The sequence below is a fragment of the Borostomias antarcticus genome (genome assembly GCF_949987555.1).
Source record: "Borostomias antarcticus genome assembly, chromosome: 8".
NCBI classification, from domain to species: Eukaryota; Metazoa; Chordata; class Actinopteri; order Stomiiformes; family Stomiidae; genus Borostomias; species Borostomias antarcticus.
Genome location: NC_140241.1, coordinates 26,000,148 through 26,020,959, shown reverse-complemented (window position 1 = coordinate 26,020,959; position 20,812 = coordinate 26,000,148). Strand labels below are relative to the sequence as shown.

General features: G+C 46.7%; 1 protein-coding gene across 1 annotated transcript in view; it reads left to right on the top strand.

Annotated features, from left to right (window-relative positions):
• The window catches only part of lamc3 (laminin, gamma 3), a gene marked incomplete at both ends in the record, with an annotated part of 113,678 nt that overhangs the window by 14,178 nt on the left and 78,688 nt on the right, over positions 1 to 20,812 (top strand). The window contains 2 exons of the mRNA XM_084442559.1: positions 15,122 to 15,252; positions 19,671 to 19,837. Coding sequence (XP_084298685.1) covers positions 15,122 to 15,252; positions 19,671 to 19,837 — 298 coding nt within the window. The remainder of the gene's footprint in view (positions 1 to 15,121; positions 15,253 to 19,670; positions 19,838 to 20,812) is intronic.

Sequence of the window (20,812 nt, the reverse complement as noted above, 5' to 3'; positions counted from 1 at the left end):
GATGAACTTGTGTATTGGATTAGCTTCAGTGTTGCTGACGGTTGGAGCATTGTGTGCCAGAGGGCTATGTCTGTGAGGAGAGAGTGGAGAGAGCAGAGAGAGTGAGAGAGAGAGAGAGAGAGAGAGAGACATACAGTAAGTACACAGGCATGAAAGACTGCACAGCAGAGAGAAGGCTGGATTTGGCTTCCTGAAATGTGAGAGCTGAGAGAATGAGAGAGGGCTCTGCTCAACACTGCTCTCCTTCTCTTCTGTCTGAGAAAAAGAAAGCAAGGGAGACAAAATGAGACAGAGAGAGAGAGAGAGAGATAGAGAGAGAGAGAGAGAGAGAGAGAGAGAGAGAGAAAGAGAAAGAGAAAGAGAAAGAGAAAGAGAAAGAGAAAGAGAAAGAGAAAGAGAAAGAGAAAGAATCCACTTAAGAAAGGATTTATGTGGCTTAGCCATAACCACTTAACTCACAAGAAAGCTTTCCGGAAGCTTCTTGGTCAAACACCAGAAGTATAACCCCCTCTCACTCCCTCCCTCCATCCTTCCCTTCTTCCCCCTATCTCTCTCTCCCTTCTTCCCTCTCTCTCTCTCCATCCTCCCTCCCCCTTCCTTCTGTGTGCTCTTCTGTCCATCCTCTTTGTCCCTGTCCATCTGTTCATCCTCTCTGTCCCTCCCTGTGTCCGTCCATTCATCCTGTCTGTCTCTCTAACCCCCCCCCCCCTCCAGTCCTCCCTCACTTTCTGCTGCTCTGTCCAGTGTCGTCCTCCTCTCATCTCGTCTGCAGAAAAATCCTGTTAAGAATCTGGCATGTGTTACATCTCATCCATACACTGACGGCTATTCCTGGCCGTCGGCCACTTATTGTCTTGTCTGATCGGGCTTCAGAGACACACTGAATGGCCTGCTGCTCCAGCACCATAGGAATCTGCTTGTAGAAGTCCAGCGCTGTTACATAATATGGGCTTGGATGTCATCTTTATCTTCTATCTTGGATGTCATCTTTATCTTCTATCTTCCATCGATCTTCATCTAGGGGTGGCACTTAGCTCAGAAGGTGAGTAGGTCCCCGGTTCAATCCCAGCTTCCGGCTTTGTGCCGAAGTGTCCTTGAGCAAGGCACTGAAACCCCAAAATCGCTGATGTGCGGCACGGTGGCGCAGTACCTAGTACTGTCACCTCACAGCAAGAAGGTCTTTGGGCCTTTCTGTGTAGAGTTTGTATGTTCTCCCCATGTTTGCAAGGGTTTCCTCCCAAAAGAACCCAATATGAAAAACATGCAGAAGAACAGATCTCTGTCTGCACGCTGCCTGCTGTATGCTCCCAGCTGGGTTGGGGGAAGGACGACGGAATGGAATTGGTTAAGAACAGAGAACATTTCATTTGCGACTCTAAATGTGTGTGTGTGTTTCAAGTGTCGACATTTCCCTTGTGTAAAAAGAGTGTGCTCTCCTCTCTCTTTGTGAATTGTATTTCATAAAAAGAAGCAGTGGGCTGTTCACAGGCGGTATTGTTGTGATGTCGAGGACAGATGTAGCCAAGAAACCACATAGAAAAAAGGATTGAGTAAAGCATTACTGTACAAACAGTCAAGACATTGTAAAGACAAGATATTGATCAGGGCAATGTAAAGACGTCCAGGAGCGTTTATTGTGGAGGCTGTGTGGGATCCTGAGGGATTGTGGGCGGTTCTATTAACATATGCTGTAGATACACCATCCTGCTGTCACCCAGGTTCCCTGGGCCTGTGTGCTCGTCACCGTGCGGCGCTCCTCATCGACCCCCTGATTATAAAGCCGCTGCTGATCGATATAAGACAGGGATACACAGATAAGGGGGCACATCTCTCAACAACTCTATCTCTCTCTCTCTCTCTCTCTCTCTCTCTCTCTCTCTTTCCATTCCCCTGCCCATCCACCCTTTCTCTTCTTATCTTAAATCCGTAGATGAGAACGGCTACAATCGACTGTCATCTGTTTCCCCATTAGAATAAAAGGTAGATCAATGTCCCCATTTCTTTCAGTGTGTCCCCCCCCCCCCCCCCCCCACCTCTCCTTGGTGGTCCTTTTTTTTTTTCCGGAGGAGCTGATGCTCAAATCAAGTAGAGAAAATAAATTGGACGCCGCTCTCCCAGCGTTTGCTCGGCCTTTTGTCCCGCCACTGGAGAACGGCTGATGTCCCGTCATTATCCCCGTAGTGAGGTGACCTTTTCCCCCAGCCTGTCTGACTGAGCCAGCGGGAGCTCCAGCTCACACTGGGTTTGCTGCCCAGCCCTCTCTGGGCCTGCTAGAGTCTCCGGGCTCATCTGAATCGAGCACATCTGAACGGAAGGCTGGGTGTGACTAAAATGATTAATCATCAGATTGCAGCTATGAAACTCTCTAGACACATGTCACTCTCCACTAACCTTAACCACATCACCATATACCGCTGTTTGAATTATGATATGGACAGGCTGCTCAGGCAGCACTGCATAAAAAGAGGTGTATCTGGATATCCAGATTTCTCCCGGACACATTCGATTATCTGGTACATATCCAGGAGTATATAGGATTATTCCAGTCCAGATACCCTTGCAGTCCCAGATCAGAGGTACTGTATCATGCCTCATTCGGCGCTAACATTTGCCTCATGCGTCCTATCTCTGCTTTATTACAATGTAATGCAGAACAGGTCCTCAGCACACACTCCTCCATGCCTACAGGGTCATCCGGGGGTGGAGAATCCTCCTCGTTCCCGAGGGAAAGCTGTGGAGAGCACATCGCTTTTAAAGAAAAAAACGAGTTATTCATGGGACTTATGATTTCTTAAAGCGCTCTACTTGCATGCGCATCACTCCCCCCCCCCGACGGCCGGGGTGAGGAGGTTAGAGGGGGTTAAAATCATGCTTACTCTCCACCTTATGAATGTCAATAGGGCAGAGTGATTTGCGCGGGCCTCTGGGGGCAGCGGCTGGGGCCGCGCTCTCTCTCTCTCCACTGTCGTATAGCTCTCATTCGGAGCTATGCATATTTCATACGGCTTAAAATGGGAAAAGCACCTTGTCTTTTTTTTATTATCATTTTAAGCTCTCAGTATGCTCTTTGCTTGCTCCGCCATCAGGTACACACACACACACACACACACACACACAGGCAGTCGGCTCTCACGCATGCTCCTCTCCGTATAGAGACGCCACAGGCGCCCCTGCCAGGCCTCCATCCCGGAGATGCCATTCAGGAAGGGATGAGACATGAACACTATTTTTTTTTTTTTGTTTGTACACTGCATGGAGGTAAGTGTTTCTCTGTTCTCTGTGTGTTCTCATCACTTGCCCCGTAAACTAGAAACAAAGACACCCCTAAGAAACCCCTAAGAAACCCACATCACGCACTGCTGTGCCGCTCCAGTGCTCGTGTGCATCCGCCCGGCAACAACCCTCACCAAGGTATCATTAATCCCATTCGCTATGGTTTCCTTATTTTGTCATCACTGAACTACTACAAAACACTCACCTTGCAACTGGACGTTTGCTCTGAAGTAATGGCTTACCTCAAATAAGGGGGCTGTTGTCAAGTTTCTTAAGCTTTTTTTATTTGTTTTGATCCACAACAAAAATGAAAGCCACTCTATGAATTCAAATTGAATTTGTTCAGTCATCCATTAAAACACGTCCCCATCCTCCCTGCCTCTGTTTGTCTCTCTCCCTTTCTGCTTTTATGCCTTTCTCCCTCTCTCTCTCTCTTTCTCCATCTCTCTCTCGCTCTATCTCTCTATCACGAATACACAGACGCACACTCATTCCCTGCCTGCCCCTCCTTCTCTTTCTCTGTCTCCTTCTCTCCGTCACTCATTCTCTCTCTCTCTCTCTCAGGGTGAAGCTAGAAAGCAGTGTGGCAAATTGGAACTCCAGCGTTGAATGACAATGAGAGAAAAGAGAAGAGAAAAAAACACATTGAGGGCACAGTGAAGTTAAGCAATCAAATTAAAAAGTTATTACGTTTGGAATGAGGGACCCTGCTCTCTGCTGTCACTGCCTTCAGCTGGAAGCCCTCCATGTCCAGAGACAGAACGAGAGGGACAGAGAAGGAGAGAGACAGAAAGAGAGAGAGTAAGAGAGAGAGAGAGAGAGAGGGAGGTCGAGAGATATTAAGAGAGAGAGAAGGTGAGTGACAGAGAGAGAAAGAGAGAGAGAGAGGGATGGAGAAAAAGAAAGTTAGAGCTGGAGGTATATGGCAGAGAGGGGTGAACCCCTGTGTTACCTGATGGAAGTTGAAGGCCTCAGGCAGTCGCTATGCTAATAATACTGAGATGTTCAGCCAGACTTCTTGTTCAGAGTTTTTGTGTGTGTGTATGTGTACGTGCGTGCATGTGTGCGTGCGTGTGTGCGCGTGTGCATGCTTGTGTGCTTTTGTGTGTGTGTGTGTGTGTGCTGGGGGGCATAAAACATGCCATCAAACTAAAGTCAAACATCTCTCTAGGGCCTACGAACAGAGCAAACCTCTGAACGCACGGCAACAATCTACATTGACAATTGGCGTTAGGCACCTGTCACGTAGGCACTGTGTGTAACATACGTGCACTACCATATATACGCCACACATACTGTACACGACACCTGACCACATTAACACAACACCTTATAGTTTGATTCGATCATTACTGTGCTGTGCAGCACATGCATACACATCTACGCATGCCATTGTCCAATCGCTATGATGAACAGCCTTGACCATTATCATCAGGTCGTCCACAGACGGGCATCCCATCTTCGTCTCCAGTTAACCCAGTCCTCCATACATCTGGCGATCTCATCGGTGGTCTCCGCTTCCGCATTCATCTTAATTATGTCCATGAATGTTTCGGTAGGACGTCCTCGCGACTTGGAGATGGCTCCCATAACACCAGCTTGCTGCCGAAAGCTCTCAGTGTCTGTAGTAGGGCCCAGCCAGCCTCATTGTCCTTGATGCTATCTTCCCACTCACCCTTGGCAGGCCCAGCGGAAGGCGATTGGCCGCCTTAGGCAAAATAACGACAGTGCGCCCCCGACAAGTTGTTGAGTGGGGGGTGCTAGCGGACAATTCGAATTGTCAGAAGAGTTGCCGTGCGGGGGGGGGGGGGGGGTTCTAGTGCCTCGGCGCCCTAGGCAATTGCCTTGTATGCCAAGTGCATGCGCCGCCCCTGACCCTTGGCCTCTCAATGAACAGATCTTCAATACTGACGTGCGCGTTATGACTTATGTCCAGTCCAAGACCCACCTTGGCACATTCCTTTTCCATTCTGGTCAGGTGCTCTTGTGCTTGCCTCACATGGCCAGATATCAGGCTGATGTCGTTGGCGTAGTCCAGGTTTGTTAGGGCTACAGTGGGATACTTTCTTGACCTCCTAGGTGTTATAGTGAAGCCGAGATCCCCCTCCCGAAGTTCTTTTTCACTCGAAGTCTATGCATTCGAAATTTACTGCACTGCCTCAGTACGTAGTCCAGGACTATTATAAAGAGGAAGGGTCAGAGGGTGTCCCCTTGTAACACTCCCGCCATGATGTCAAAATCCCCGCTGTTGCCGTCCAGCGTCACAACCGTTGCCCTTGTGTTGGAATACATGGTCCCTATGGCCCGAAGTAAATAGGGGGGAAGACTATAGTCATTAAGGATTTTCATCTGCGTGTATGGAGTCAAATGCCTTTTTGAAATCAATAAAACACGGCACCACTGTCATGTTGTTTTTCTTCACCTCCTTGATGATCCTCCTCAGGGCCAAGATCTGAGTTACTGTGGACCTCCCCTCTCGAAAGCCATTCTGGTTCTCTCTCAAGTGTTGTAAATTCACAATGCATTCAGTTTACTCAATATGAACTGAATAAATATATTTTCCATAAAGCCTGGATGACTGAGCTTCATAGGATCCCAGCCGCCTCGGTTTTAGCATGTCTCTGCTGCCTCCCCTGACAACACTGTTTTCACATAACTTAGCAGACTCTGAGCAGCTCAGGATGACTTATGCCTACCATACACTAGGAGACTTTGAAATTACTTTTAAAAGACTCAACTCTGACACCGTCTTACATCTAAAGACGATGTGTAGAGTTTGCAGTCACAGACTATAAGATTTTGCAAACACTGGGATCATGCAGAATCGTTTTCATGAGCCAAGAGTAAAAACTTTTCATAATATTAAAAATGTTAAATTTTATCGTAACGTCAAGAGGAGAAAAAGACTGACTTCAGACAGCTCGGATTGCCACCTTACATCAAATGATCGAGATGACGGGAGAGCGCTACGACTCCAATAAAAACTCATGATTTTATTCCAACATTGGAAAATTGTCTGCAACAGTGAAATGGAGTGAGAAGTTAGAGAAGAGAACTTACGGCTGTAAGGCCGTCTTAGGTCATCAGCGGACCCCAGATGGTTAATCATCGGCGGTCACTTGAGGTCGAGTAAGACTGTCCTCCTTCTTGGTCCTTGTGGGTCTTCAGGTGGGCAAAAAGCTGATTCTGGAGCTGCATATTTTGGTACAGTGTGGGCAGGGGTGAGCGTTGGTGGTCGTGGGTTTAGTTTGGGTCTTTTTGACCTGGCCTGTTTAAAACCATATTGTCGGTGGTTATCATGTGCTTGAGAAGCCTATCCAAGATACAGTTAGGTCCATAAATATTTGGGCATTGACACAATTTTCATCATTTTGGCTCTGTACACCAAGACAATGGATTTGAAATGAAACATTCAATATATGCTTTAATCACAGACTTTCAGCTTTAATTTGAGGTATTTACACCCAAATCAGGTGAACGGTGATTTTATATGTGGTCCTTTTCCCTTTTTAAGGGACCAAAAGTATTTGGATAATTGGCTGCTCAGCGGTTACATGGTGGTGGTGTACAGGGCCAAAATGATGAACATTATGTCAATGTCCAAATATTTATGGACCTAACTGTAATTCGCTCTAGGCTACTTTAGAAAGTATGCTAGATAGAGTAATTGGTCTGTCATTTTCTGCCGGATTTTCCACTCTGTCTGAACGTGGCATGTTGGTGTGGCGGTGTGTAGGCGTGTCTTGCAGCGCACAAAAATGTATGTAGTGTGTTGATGTGGCGTTTTCTACAGCTCGCCCAAGTACATGTATAGTTATATACTATAAGTATATACTTACGCATATACACGCACTTTAGCTGTAGCAGGTACGCAGTGACAGTACTGTGCGTTAGTTGCGCTGGCATGGATTCAGATTCTGAAAACTTTATTGTCTGTCTTCGACTGGCTCAACACAAGTTAGCACAGCACAACAACATGAGTGCGTGTGCGTGTGTGTGTGTGTGTGTGTGTGTGTGTGTGTGTGTGCGTGTGTGTGTGTGTGCGTGTGTGCATATGTGCATGTGTAGCTGCCCGAGAGATGTGAATCCTGTACTAAAACAGGCCTGAGCAGAGCAGGGCCGGTCCAAACGTTCTTAGTGGTGAAACAGATCCTGCTGTCGTCAGCATGATGGTCGTTTTGTAATCTTGAGTTCCAAAGGAGAGAATCACAGTTAATTAAGCTTTTTGCTGTGGCTTGCACAAATAATAAGCAATAGGAAGCCTACTAATTAACCTTTCAGAAGCGTCTCTGCCAGAACAGTAAGGGAAGTTTAGACCTCCATGCACGTCGGCTCAGACAATTAGCACTGTCCCACCAAGCTTGTCTAATAGTACTGCTGCATGATAATGGTGGTGTGTGTGTGTGTGTGTGTGTGTGTGTGTGTGTGTGTGTGTGTGTGTGTGTGTGTGTGTGTGTGTGTGCGCGTGCATGCGTGCGTGTGTGTACATGTGTGTGCGTGTGCATGTGTGCATGTATGTGTGTGCGTCTAGGCTCCTTCAGGTGTCCCTCTAACCTTCTACTACAGTATAAGCACTACCTACTAGCAGAGCATAGCATGTAAACATGTAAACAGTTTATGCTGGCGTGATCGCCATCTTGATCAGGACAAGCAGGTCTAATGGGATTAAAAAGGATTGCTGTGATTATAGACGATTATTATTTGACACAATAGCACATCGCTGCAGTCCTGCATGGCTTAACAGCGACAGTATAGCTACATACCCATGAACCATTGCATAAATGCCCTAATCCTAACCATACTCCTAGCAGCTGCAGTAACTACTGTACATCACAGACATGAACCACAGCATAGAGGCTGTGAGGTTGCAGATTAGAGCAACATAGAAGAAGATGAATGAGGGACAGGAACAGTAGAGAAGATGTGGGGGAGGCAAGGGGAGGGCAGAGGAGCGACAAAGAGGGGGTGGAGGGAAGTCAGGAGAGAACGAGGGGAGGCAGAGAAGAGTTAGAGGTAAAAAGGAGGTAGAGAGGAGACAGGAGAGGTGAAGGGAAGGAGGAGAGGGGAGGAAGAGGGGAGACAGGAGAGAAGGGGGAAGTAAGTTAGGTAACGTGAAGGTTATGTATTGCAACTCTAGTTCTATGAGTGGAGCGGAGCCCCACAGGGCTAGCTCCTATTGGCTTGTGAAACCTATCCAGATACAATTGACCAAAGAAAAAAAAACATACACACCTGTGTCCAACTAGGTCCGGTGCACCACTGTATAAGTGGGCTTCACTTGCACAACTGCTCCTAGCCAAAACTTTCAGCGAGCAGACTATGGGTTCAGCAAAGTCCTGTGCGGCTTCGCTCCACTCATAGAACTAGAGTTACAATACGTAACTGTTGTTCTATTTCGGGGAGCTCCGCTCCACAGGGCAAGCTCCTATTGGCATAAGTGGAGCTACAAGACTGCACCATACACTCTTGCTGGACCTGTTAACATAAACTGAACTGAACTGAACATACCAAACGTTGGCCCAACCCAAGTACTGGCCCCTCCCCGCCATGCTCGGCTTATTTCAGCCGAGGGAAAAGAGAGGCATGTGAAGGGAGAGCCGGACCCGGAGGTTGGTTACACCGTAACTTAACCCGTTCGAGCGTCTCCCAGCCTCAAAGGGACAGGAGCGGACCGCCACTCACCCGGCAGTCCCGCCCTGGAACAACATGTCTAACGCTGACTCCCACTGGCGGCTGTGCCCAGCACAGACAACGCCACAGAGACAGACTAAACGCCACAGAGCGGATAAAAGGAGAGGGTGACAGTTAGGAGTGTAACAATGGGTCTGTCCCAATTCAAGGGTTGCATCCTACCTAGGCCGGATTTGAAGGCTGCTACGTCACAGCGGGACGACAAGTGCTGTCCCAATTCATTCAGCCTACTAAGAGTCCTCCGAATGCAGCCCACAAATGCGGCCTACTTTTGACGAATTTGAAGGATACAACTGATGGATCCTTTGCAGTCTGCCTTCGCGGCCTCCCTCCCAGAATGCGTTTCGGTCCGGATGAATTCCTGTACCAGCCGCCATTGCTCGGATTTTAAAACATTTTTAAACCGCTTTGATGTTAATATTATTACGTTTTAATACAATTTCATGCCTGATAGTACCACCATAGAATCCCAATACGTGGAAACTTTATCCAAATTACGCCTGTATCTACGAGTTAAGATAGACGATTTAGATAGGCATTTTCTGTGGTGTTTCCATAACAACAGGACAGGTCGTGCTAAGTTACCTCAGGACAGGTCGAGCTACCGACACGCGGCGCGCTTGGGGCTGCCTAGGTAACAAAATGACGAGTTAGGGAATCCTCCGTAGGCTAGACCGTCCCATTTCACAAAACGTTTACATCCGGCCTACCTGGCCTGAAGGACGCAACCTACGTAGACCGCGTAGGCTGCGACCTAAGTAGGATGCAACCCTTGAATTGGGACAGACCTAATATATCATGCCACAATATATCGCGATACAGAAACGTCACAATACGTATCGTCAAGGTGAAAACAATATCGTGATATGTTCATTGTATATCAGTGAAAGCTGGCTACACAGCGCTGGTAACAAAAACATCTTTTGTCTCTAGGCCTATCCATGATATTACAACAGTTAAGCTCTAAATTCACAAAGTGTATTGGAGTAGAGATGTGGAGAAATGCACTATTGGTGTGAACAGCAGCACTACTGCAACGCTTCACACCTGCCCTTAGTGTATGGTATTGTATTGTTATCGTCAACCCAATATCGTGTATCGTATCGTGAGATTATGTAATCGTTACACCTCTAGTGACAATCATGTCGCCAGCACACAAATGTCCTCCACAGACACACCATTGAACAGGGCAACCGAGGTGGCCACGCCCCTCGTAGAGTGTGCCCCAACAGCCCCAGGAAGAGACCCCTGATTGGGTCCTGTAATTTAAGTATGTGAAATATAGCCCATTGGCAAAACAGTAGGCTAATGGCTTCTGTAACAAGCAACAAGCGGTAACATTAACAATATTAGAATAAACACAGCCATAAATGCAGTTATTGCAGAAATAGACTGAACAATTAAACAAGAATAAGAGTATGCAGTAGCTGGCAGTAGTTCCTTGCCAGAAATTATGTTTTATCCGACCTTCTGACTGGATTTGGTAAAAGTTTTGTCACTCCGATTGGCTGAAGGAGCTTGAAATCGTTCTGGGCAACTAGAAGGATTTTTTTTGGCTTCCAGGCTAATGTGTCCAGCTTTTAAGCTATCAAGTGACTTGGGCTGGTATGCACTGCTCTCATTCATCTCCATGGTTCATATTGTCTTGTTCCCCACGCTCTTGCCTGACCCTAACACACCAAAGGAGAGAAACTTTTCGAAGACTTAAAAACTTACAGAAAATCGATCTAACTCTTTGTTGTCCACTAACCCTGTGGAATGAGCGAGAAGGCGATGGAGCGAAAGTTCAGAGAAGTTACGGGTTTTGTTTTCCGTCAAGCGTTTCCTGTTGTGAATAAGTAATAGCTCTCCCTGCCCTCTCTGCCTCGCTGCTCCAATATCCCTCTGGCTCTCAATTTTTTCCTCACCTCTCAGCATCCTCTCTGTACTGACCCCCCCCCACCCCCCCATGTCAAGAGTACCGGTGCCCGGAGAGTGTATGTATGAAGAATGAACGCATGCTTGCACTGGTAGCCCCAGGGCTGCGAGGTCACTCAGTGACGCCCAGACCCCATTAACAGGAGTGGAACCACGTCAGGCAGGGGCGACGGCGATAAGCAGCGACCAGAGCAGGAGCCTGCCGGCCTGGCTTTACAACTTTTGTACAGTAGGATAATATGGCAGCTTTACAATGCAGAATACCTGAGGAGAGAGAGAGAGAGAGAGAGAGAGAGAGAGTGAGAGAGAGAGAAGGAGCCGGAGCGAGAGAGAGGGAGCGAGACAGAGGCAGGCGAGACAGAGGGGGAGAGAGAGAGAGAGGTGGAGGGATGGAAAGGACTGATGCTGAACATATTTGTTCAGTCAGACCACGGGCCATATCAAGCTTATGTTTCTCTGGCGCTTTCTCGTGTGTTTGGCCCTGGTCTGACCCGGACGACCTCCAGATGTCAACGAGACCCCACACCCCCTCTGTTCCTGACCCCAGCTAGTTCCCATTGATCTAGAACACATGTGCCTTGCATTCCACTCAGATGGAACAATGAGGAGCTGTGACCCTATGACCCTCCTCCAATCAGAGAGTGGGAAAGTGTCTGACCACAAACACATACACATGTACACACATACACACACACAGACAGACACACACACACACACACGCACGCACACAGGTGGCCTTCCTGTGTGTCCTCCCTAACATAGCAGCAACTCAAACACTAAAAGAGGAAACGGCTTCACTTAAGCTGCATCTGTTAAAAACTTAATAGGATATAAAGTTTTGCTGCTGTGCTATTGCTTTGAACAAGCAGTGATAGATCACACTGAACAGGCTTTAGGACAGAGAAAACTCTTCAGCCTATTGCTGTGAACTGGGTTGGATGTGGTCATTCACTTACATGTACATTAGGTGACTTCATCAACTGGCTTAACTGAATTACATGTAATACTGTACAGTACAGTATGAGCCTGAGCTAACTGTTTCAGTAAAACAGCATTATTATGTATGAAATGAGGCCATGGACCCGTACCACATTTTAGTCTGAGGCATCGCTCTCTCTCTCTCTTCCTCCCTCTCTCTGACACTGTCCCACCACCCCCTCACACACACACACACACAGTTTAGATGGTTTTATTTGGATCCACAAAAAAACAACTTTTTTTCCGATCCAATTATTTAGAATAAGTTTATACAATATGGTGGCTAAACCAGACAATGGATGCACATATGCTTAACACACAGAGGAGTAGAAGAGGTCAAAAAAAAGATGATACTCTAACACGTGTAAGCAATAGCATATGGAAATAGTCAACGATCAAAGATAAATGAAACATCTCCTTCTCCAGATAGAGAGGTTGCCAATAGTTGCTGACACACACACACACACACACACACACACACACACACACACATATAAAACTCCCTTGTTTAGCTCCTCCACTCCCTGGTCTTTGCCTGAGTCCATTTACCAGTCCACACCTCTGTATGCCGTGCTGTGCATTCCCACCAACACATGGGGATACAGTATCTAGCATCATATCAGAGCTGGGTTCTGTAGCAGCTTCCTTCTCCAGTGTTATCCTTTCATCTCCCATATGAATTTGTAACAGTCTAAGGGTTAGAACTATGGAAATATGACTAGGTATAATTTATGATTATACCTCGGTTATCACAAATATGAAGGAATATGTATTTAATACATTAAATCAACTCGTATGGGGCACCACTCTGTTCTGTACAGGGAAACAGATAACCATTATCAATAGTGTAATTGATCAATCTCAATCTGAAGGAGAAGTGCTTGACTTAATCAAGTGACCTAAAGATCATGTGATGACGCTAGGACGTGATCAAAGCTTAATAATATTTATTGAAGTTATACTAATCAATTAACAAATCAAAATAACATGAAAACACAATTCAATAATAGATGGAAAAACAAATGTGGCAATATAAAAACAGCAGAAATGAAAAGAATAATGTCATAGATTATCACAGCCTATCCTTGTCATCAACACCACACACTAGAACACTGGATGAAAACCTTACGGTATAGTGTATTGGAAAGCGATGTGTCTGGAGGCATTGTCTGGCTCGAAGAAGAGAAGAGACACCTGACTGATGGTGGCTTGGTTTTGATGCAGGGTGTAGAGCGCCTGCCTGCGCTCCTGTTGAAACAGTGATGGTAGACTGTTGGTAGAATGTCTCATTAAAACCTCTGCTCACGCCAGAGGTGGATTGTTTGAAGAGTTTGTGGAAATTCCTAAGACCCTGGTGTCGACTACAGAGATCTTAGCTAGCAGATAGCGGTTCAGCAATACCATGGATACAGATTGATTTTCATCAATCAGGCACAAGCTTGGATCCTGGGTTACCGAGAGAAACTTTGAGAGAAACTTGAGAAACTAGAAAGAGAATCTTTCCCGTCCCCACTTAAAAAGGGCCGGGGACTGGGGTGTTTCCTGTTTGCATAGACAGCACCAATTGGTCAGAGTGAGGGGTCTGTGGGCTGTCACCCCTACTCCCTTCGGGTTATGAATGGGGGAGCCACAATTCTCTTAAGAGTCTGGAATCATCAAATATCCCTGTTATGGTTTCAACATATTACATTGTTACATTTCCCAACATGCATAATCAACTGATGCATGATTTTAGATTCAGATTGATACCACACATCGCTAGGTTGACTAAGCAGTAAAGAACCAGTTATTTACAACAGCCAGTAACACTTGGTTACAAATAAAATGCATCAATGCTCATACTTTATTCCTAGGGCTTGTTCTCATGGTGGTTGCATCACATAGTTGGGAGAACGTAATTGAACTTTATTGAAGAAACAAGACAAAGAAAGTTAATATTCCTTTGTTTCACTGTGTATGTATCTGTTGGACCTATGTGGCCTCAGGAATGTTATTATCATGGATTTATTACCCCAGGGGGGGGGGGGAGGAGGACCATGGCGAGGAGAGAAAGAGTTAAAGGTTTTCAAGGTCCTATTTCAAGGGATCCGTCCTTGCTAAAAGGGTTTTGTCAGGTTTTACTGTGAGTTTGACAGGAAACAGTCCAAACGAACCATGCTTCTCCCTGTGTGACCTCCCATTGATTGGTCACTGGGTAGGGGAGAGCAGACTGCCTATGGCCTGCCAGATCTTTATCAGGCATCACCAATATTCCAAAAAGATGCAAACATGCACCTCCACGCCTGAGTAGGGCAGGTGCTGAGCTAAAAGGTATACAAACTATAAAGAAGAAAAAAGCTTGCACACTGCATGGCTCCTTTTTCAATATTTATTGCACCACAAAAAGTGCTGGTGATGTTTCGAGCTCACTCCTCTTCATCAGTTTGATGAAGAGCAGTGAGCTCGAAATGTCACCAGCACTTTTTGTGGTGCAATAAATATTGAAAAAGGAGCCATGCAGTGTGCAAGCTTTTTTCTTCTTTATAGTTTATCACCAATATTCCAGTCAGTGAGATGGTTTCACAGTATGGTCTTTACAATATTTGTCATGTCCATCATCTGCTGCAAATCTATGCTGCCATTAATTCCCTGCCTCCCTTTCTTTACCTCCAACCCTCTCCCCTCCACTCCCTCTTCAGTACCTTGGCTTATTATCTCATTTTTGTATTCCCTCCCTCTCTCTCCCCTCTCTGAACTTCTGTCTCCTCTTCTCTTACTCTGCCTCTCCATCTCTCCCTGTCATGTCTCACAGCTTTTTCTCACATCTCGTCTCCCTGTGCCCTCCCCGGCCTCTGCCCCTCGCCTCCCTCTCTGTCTTCCTCGATCCTCCCTATATCCTTCTTTCCTCACTCTGTTTTTCTCTCCTCTCCCTCCAGGAGTGGGTGATGGCTTCCAATCTTCCCCCAGCCTCTACCCCCCCCCCTCCTCCTCCTCCTCCTTTTCTTCATCCTCCCCTCCCTTTGGCCTCTACCCCTCCACCCCCTCTCCTCTAGCGTTTCTCTCTCCCTCTCCCATTCTCTCCCTCGGGACATGGGTAACAGCCACAGATCCACCTTTGGCCTCTCTCTACCCCTCCATAAACTCCCCTCTAAACCCCCTACCTCTGTCCTTCTTTGCCGCAAAGACTGGGTGACAGCCACACATCCACCTCTGTGGCCTCTCTCTACCCCTCCATCTCCTCTCCTCTAACCACCCCCCCCCATCTGTCCTTCTCTCCCTCAAGGACTGGGTGACAGCCACGGACCTGCTGATCTCCCTGGACAGGCTCAACACGTTCGGAGACGAGTTCTTCAAGGACTCCAAAGTTCTGCGCTCCTACTTCTATGCCATCTCTGATTTCTCCGTGGGCGGCAGGTAACAGACGTCCGGCACATTAGCCCGTCAAAGCCCCACATCGCCATGGACGCCCTATCCCAAAATGCCAGAGAAAGAGACGACCTCTCACTCTCTCACTTTTCACTTCAGAGTTCAAACCTTGTGTCTCTTCCAGAGGACGTCTGGCCACACAGGCAACTCGATATTAAGCCCAGAAAACCTAAACAAAAAGCCTGTTTGCTATTCATGTTTTGATTTATTGTTTTGTTTCTCTCTGTTTGTTAAAACAGCCTCCACTCCAAACAGCACAGCTTGGTATAATGATCTGTTTTACGGCTAATCCAACACATATGGCCGACCGGGCATATTTCCCCACTTCCTTTTTCCTGTTTACACACTAAACAGCCAAGAGAGAACACAGAGTAGTTCAGAGGCAGTCAGAGTCCTGGATGACAGATGGAACAACTAATAAAACATCCTGCCGCCTGCCAAGTTCTCCATCAGGATGGATTGGACTAAAATATTCCTCCTCCGTCCCCCTGCATCCCCTCCCTCCATCCGTCCATCTCTGTTCTGGGCTTATTTCTCACAGTAATGAGAGCAGACGTGTCGAGGAGGAGCTGGGGCTCGTCTGAACGAGGATGACGATTAAATGTTTGAGATGAAGCCTTCGTGTTTTCAATAAACAGGATGTGACACCTATCATAAACACTCACCATCAAACCAGCCCACAATCAATGACCTGACAAGGTCACCACACCTGGGGCAATTGGCAGCCCGGAAGTCCGTTTGTTTAGTGCTAGCCCCACAGTATCAGTGTATACTGATGAACGGAAGAGGATTTGGCTAGGTAGACCAACCGAATCAGTCTAAAACAAATGGATTAACAGCAAGGTTGATGAGCCGGCTAGCACCTTACATGTCAGCTGCTGCCATTGGTGTGTGAATGTGTGTGTGAATGGGTGAGGCCATTGTAAAGTGCTTTGGATAAAAGTGCAATATGAGTGCTAGGTTATACTGTAGCACAAGCTAGGTTACACACCCTCCACACCTGCGACAGGCAGAGACAGAGAGACAAAGAGAAAGACAGACATTTAATCACGTACACATGTGTGCGTGCGTGCGCACACACACACACACACAGACACACCATAACTCTCTAGGTATCTGGGGCTGGTTGCACAAAACATCTTAAGTTTTCCCCTTAAGTATAACCCTTAAGGGTGAATTTCCCCTTAGTTAAGGGAATTACTTAAGGGTGTTGCACATAATCCCTTACAAGGTTCCCTTATGCCGGGCTCACACTACAGGATATTTAAAATCCTAACCAATTTCGAAATCGGGTTGCATCACGCACATAAGGAGAATCTTAACAGATATTCTTCTTGCGCATCTCAAACAAGCACACACAGCAAGATTTGAAAATAACGGATCAGCACACACTACAGGATCTTATCGTGCCCGAGGGAGCAACGAACCACTGGTCTCGCCGTCTCACTTGTAAAGTCGGGATGTAATAATCTTAAATATCAAACATGTTTGATATTATCGGGGCCGCCCCGATGGGTCTGCGAGCCGATCGGGAGGTATAAGATTAGATCTGTAAACCCCTCACATTACAAGATAATCTGGACCGATTATCGGCCCCGACCAACGTTCCAGACCAGATTTCTCCTCCGATTGTCGGGAGGGATGAATCGGGGATAAATCGGCCTAAAAATCCTGTAGTCTGAGCCCGGCATTAGCCGTTAAGGATTTTCATACAAGGAAAGAGATTTTACAGCAGTAAAATTGCAGTTTCCATGGTGACCATTGGTTTGCTTGCACCTGACCGGCTATCTGTCACAACACTACACTGGAACGTCCTGCGCGTCCCGTCTATCACCCCGCACACTTTCGGGAAGCCGGCAACATTAAAAAAAGTGTGCCGCTACCGCATCCTCCTCCCGTTTAGATGGGAACTTGACCACCTCATCCAGCAGACCGGTAAGGGCGTTTGAGACCCGGTGAACCACACGGCACACAGTAGAATGGTGGATGTGAATAACGTCTGCGAGGACCGACTGAAAAGATCACGTTGCATAAAATCGGAGCGCAATCATCAATTGCAACGGGGCTGGAAGTGTACAGCTTCGGAAGGTTGGGTGGTCCAAGCCCTGGCGGTCGGACAAGTCAAAAATGGACTGTCGATCAAATCTGTAATGAAATATCAGTTGTTCCTCACTAGAGTGTCTAGTGGGTTCTCCCTGTCGTGGAACACTCTTCTTGGGAAGCGATTTCCATCGTTTATGCTCATAAACGCAGCCATGTGACTTAGCTAAGGTTGGGGTAAGGTCTTTTGTGCAACACCTTAACGGACTTTAAGGCACTCCTTAAAGGTATAATATGTTGGATGTGGATTATTTCCCCCATCTAGTGTCTAAAGATAAGAACTGCAACAACACAACGTATTGGTTTTCAAAATGCCAGAGAATGCACTGTTTCAGTCATACTGTGATAAGATCTTCTGATAAGGAACATAACGTTACACTAATCAGTAATCACAATCAAGTATTTCAGAGTGCCATGTAATAAGTTACGTTAGATGCTGTAGTGTGGACATAATGTTAGGTCTGGCTATGCAGATTCCATGAAAGATAACGATAGCTAGTTAGCTAGCTTACCGGTCTAGTAGAAAAGTAGCCATGTCACCATGCGACTTTATCCCATGAAACTCCATAAACTCCGTCCAAGGCTGGCCTGATATTTATCCGACTTTTGCTCGTTCTTCGGTCACTGAGCTTTTGAGATTCGTATCGCATGGTTCGCCGGGGCTCAGGCGGAGAAGCAGGACGACGAAACTCTGCCATTTTACCAAACGTTTAGCTGAAAAAAGTGAGCGGAAGTGGACGGAAAAGCTGCCGTTTTATAGTCGCACACACACTTGATGCTAACCAACATCTATAATGCTGCTAATTCATGGAAGTATAACGTTAGCTGGCTACTGCTAATCTCACAGTGGTGAAGCTAGAATAGTACCTGGCAACCCAGCGCGCAGTACCAACGCTGTATTACTATTGGGTGGTATGATATCAACAGAGTGTCATTATCGGGCGGTCAAAATTCCATAATGTAATAATTTCAGACAAAATATAATTTTTTATGGAAAAGCTATACTTTTACTCTGCAGCCTTTGCAAAGCCCTATGGCTGTATTATTTTTGAAAAAATGTTTATTTTAATCCACATATAACATATTATATCTTTAAGTATTAGACCGAGATAAGTAGAAAACCTTAAATACTTGAGGGACATCTTAAGGAAACCATAAGGGGAATATTTAAAGGTGTTTGTGCAACAGATTTTATTTTAAGGAAACCTTAAAGGGGTAGGCTCTTTTTCGACAACCTGGACCTTATTTACGGCATATTATAAGACGTTTGACTCACCGAGATAACTTTGGTGTAATTCGGAGGCCTGTAGAAGAAATTTAAAATCCAGCGCGAGCCACGTATATCCATGTAATGGCGGCGGACGGGGCACCGAGAATGCAGCTTCTAAAAAATGTATTTTCTGCGGAATGGTTGTTTTCATCAATCTATTTTTATGAATCGCTAGTTGTGCTTCCATAGAGCGAGGACTTGTTGTGGTTTTCACATCCGTGGTCTGTTGCCTCTGTAATATGATCTTTAGAAACGTCTTTCCCCACTTGCTCCAGCAAGCCGGTCTGCGCGCTGTGCTCTGCACATGCGTGCTGGAGCTGGAGCAAGTGGGGAAATACATTTCTAAAGATCATACTTGACTTGACTAGCTTCCGTCCTACCAGTCCTGAACAGAAACAAGCCATCCACGCACATAAGCCACACTGAACCGGGCCTGATTCCTCTTAGCATTAACACTCTGTCGACATCTGGTGTGTGTGTGTGTGTGCCCGCGCGTGCGTGTGTGTGCGAGTGTGTGTGAGACAGAGCCGCAAACAGAGTGTCTGGATCTGGGACAGAAGGCTAATTTTGAGTCTGCCTGTCTCCGTCTGACAGGTCTCTCCCTCTCTCCCCATCACAGCCAAACAAACAAGAGACATACTGTACTGTAGACACACGAGACACAAACAGACAGAGACAGGCCAAGTCAGACACGGCACTGCGCTGAAGATAGGAATCTTAACCAGGAACACAATGTTTGGCATGGTTGTTTATGGAATGGAAGAGTAGGCTACATACTTGCACAGGAACACACACACACAGTTTGGCGTGGTTGTTTATGTTGTGGGACATGTTTGCGTATTCTCGCACAGGAACACACATACCATGCCCGGCCTCACAGCCTGCGTATCTGCCTGTCTGACAGGTAATGGAAGGTCCTCACAGTGGTAATACCTTCTCATTTTCCCTGGCTTCTGCCCTCGCTCTGTTCATTCCCTTGTGGTGTGTGTGTGTGTGTTTGTTCCCCAACACACCCGTCCATCTTTGTTTCTCCCAGGTGCAAGTGTAACGGCCATGCGAGTGAATGTGTGGCAGGGGAGGAGGGCTCCCTGGTGTGTAGCTGCCAGCACCACACCGTCGGGGCGGACTGCCAGGCGTGCCAGCCTTTCTACCAGGACAGGCCCTGGGCCAGGGCCACCGCAGACTCCGCCAACGAGTGCCAGAGTAAGTAAAGTGTCCGTTGCCATGACTCACCGATGACTGAGCCGTCTCCGACAGGAAATACACGCAGCGAGAGGGAGTGAGTTTGCCTGAGATTTGCGAGGAGATGTATTTAGGAAACACAGTTGAGATGTCACTTCGAGAGACGGCAGGGCGATGTGTGTGCGTGTGTGTGTGTGTGTGTGAGCGCATGCGTGAGTGCATGTGCGTGTGTTAAGGTCTGCGCATGTGTGCAAGTGCGTGCCCATTAATTGGGGTGAACCTGAGTGTGAACACCAGCGAGCTCTGGCTTTGGCTCTGGCTGTGCGCTGAAAATAAAAGGTTCTTTAAAACGGCGCCGACAAGGAGAGCTTGTAATTGGCCTAATAGAACTGTAGGGACACAACCGTAAAGGAGCTTGTTAATTGTTTTTTATGTTGAATTCTATTAAGCAACAAGCTTGTTTTAATTACAGCAGCGTTCACAACCAAACAGATGGCTTCTTAAACAGACTGCTACACTGTATGGAAAGAATGTGCGGTACAGGAAAAAAAAAAATTCAATGAAACAAGCTTCATATTAAAAGAAATCCAAAGAGTGTAAAAAAGGAATGAAAATTAAACGCTGGGTGTATAATAACCCTCAAAAAACAACATCGACCCCCCCCCACCCCCAGCTCCCTTCCCCCCTCCTCCTCTCCCTCAGTTTTGCTGAAGCCCATTCATGCCAGGCATCCCCAGCTGCAGCTCAGCCGTCTGGAGCTAGCACCATATGCCATAGCTTGTTGACACACACATTTGGTAATAGGGAAGAGATGTTGATGGGTTTTTTTCTCAGCCGAGATTATGTTGATGTTTAACAATGCACAGATACACACACACACGCACGCATGCACAGACACACACATCCAGGCTATATATTTCTGCCTTGTTGCTAGTGTTAAGCAATTAATTTTCTATCTGATGTAGCCAACGATTCACTCCCTACTGTGATGAGCAC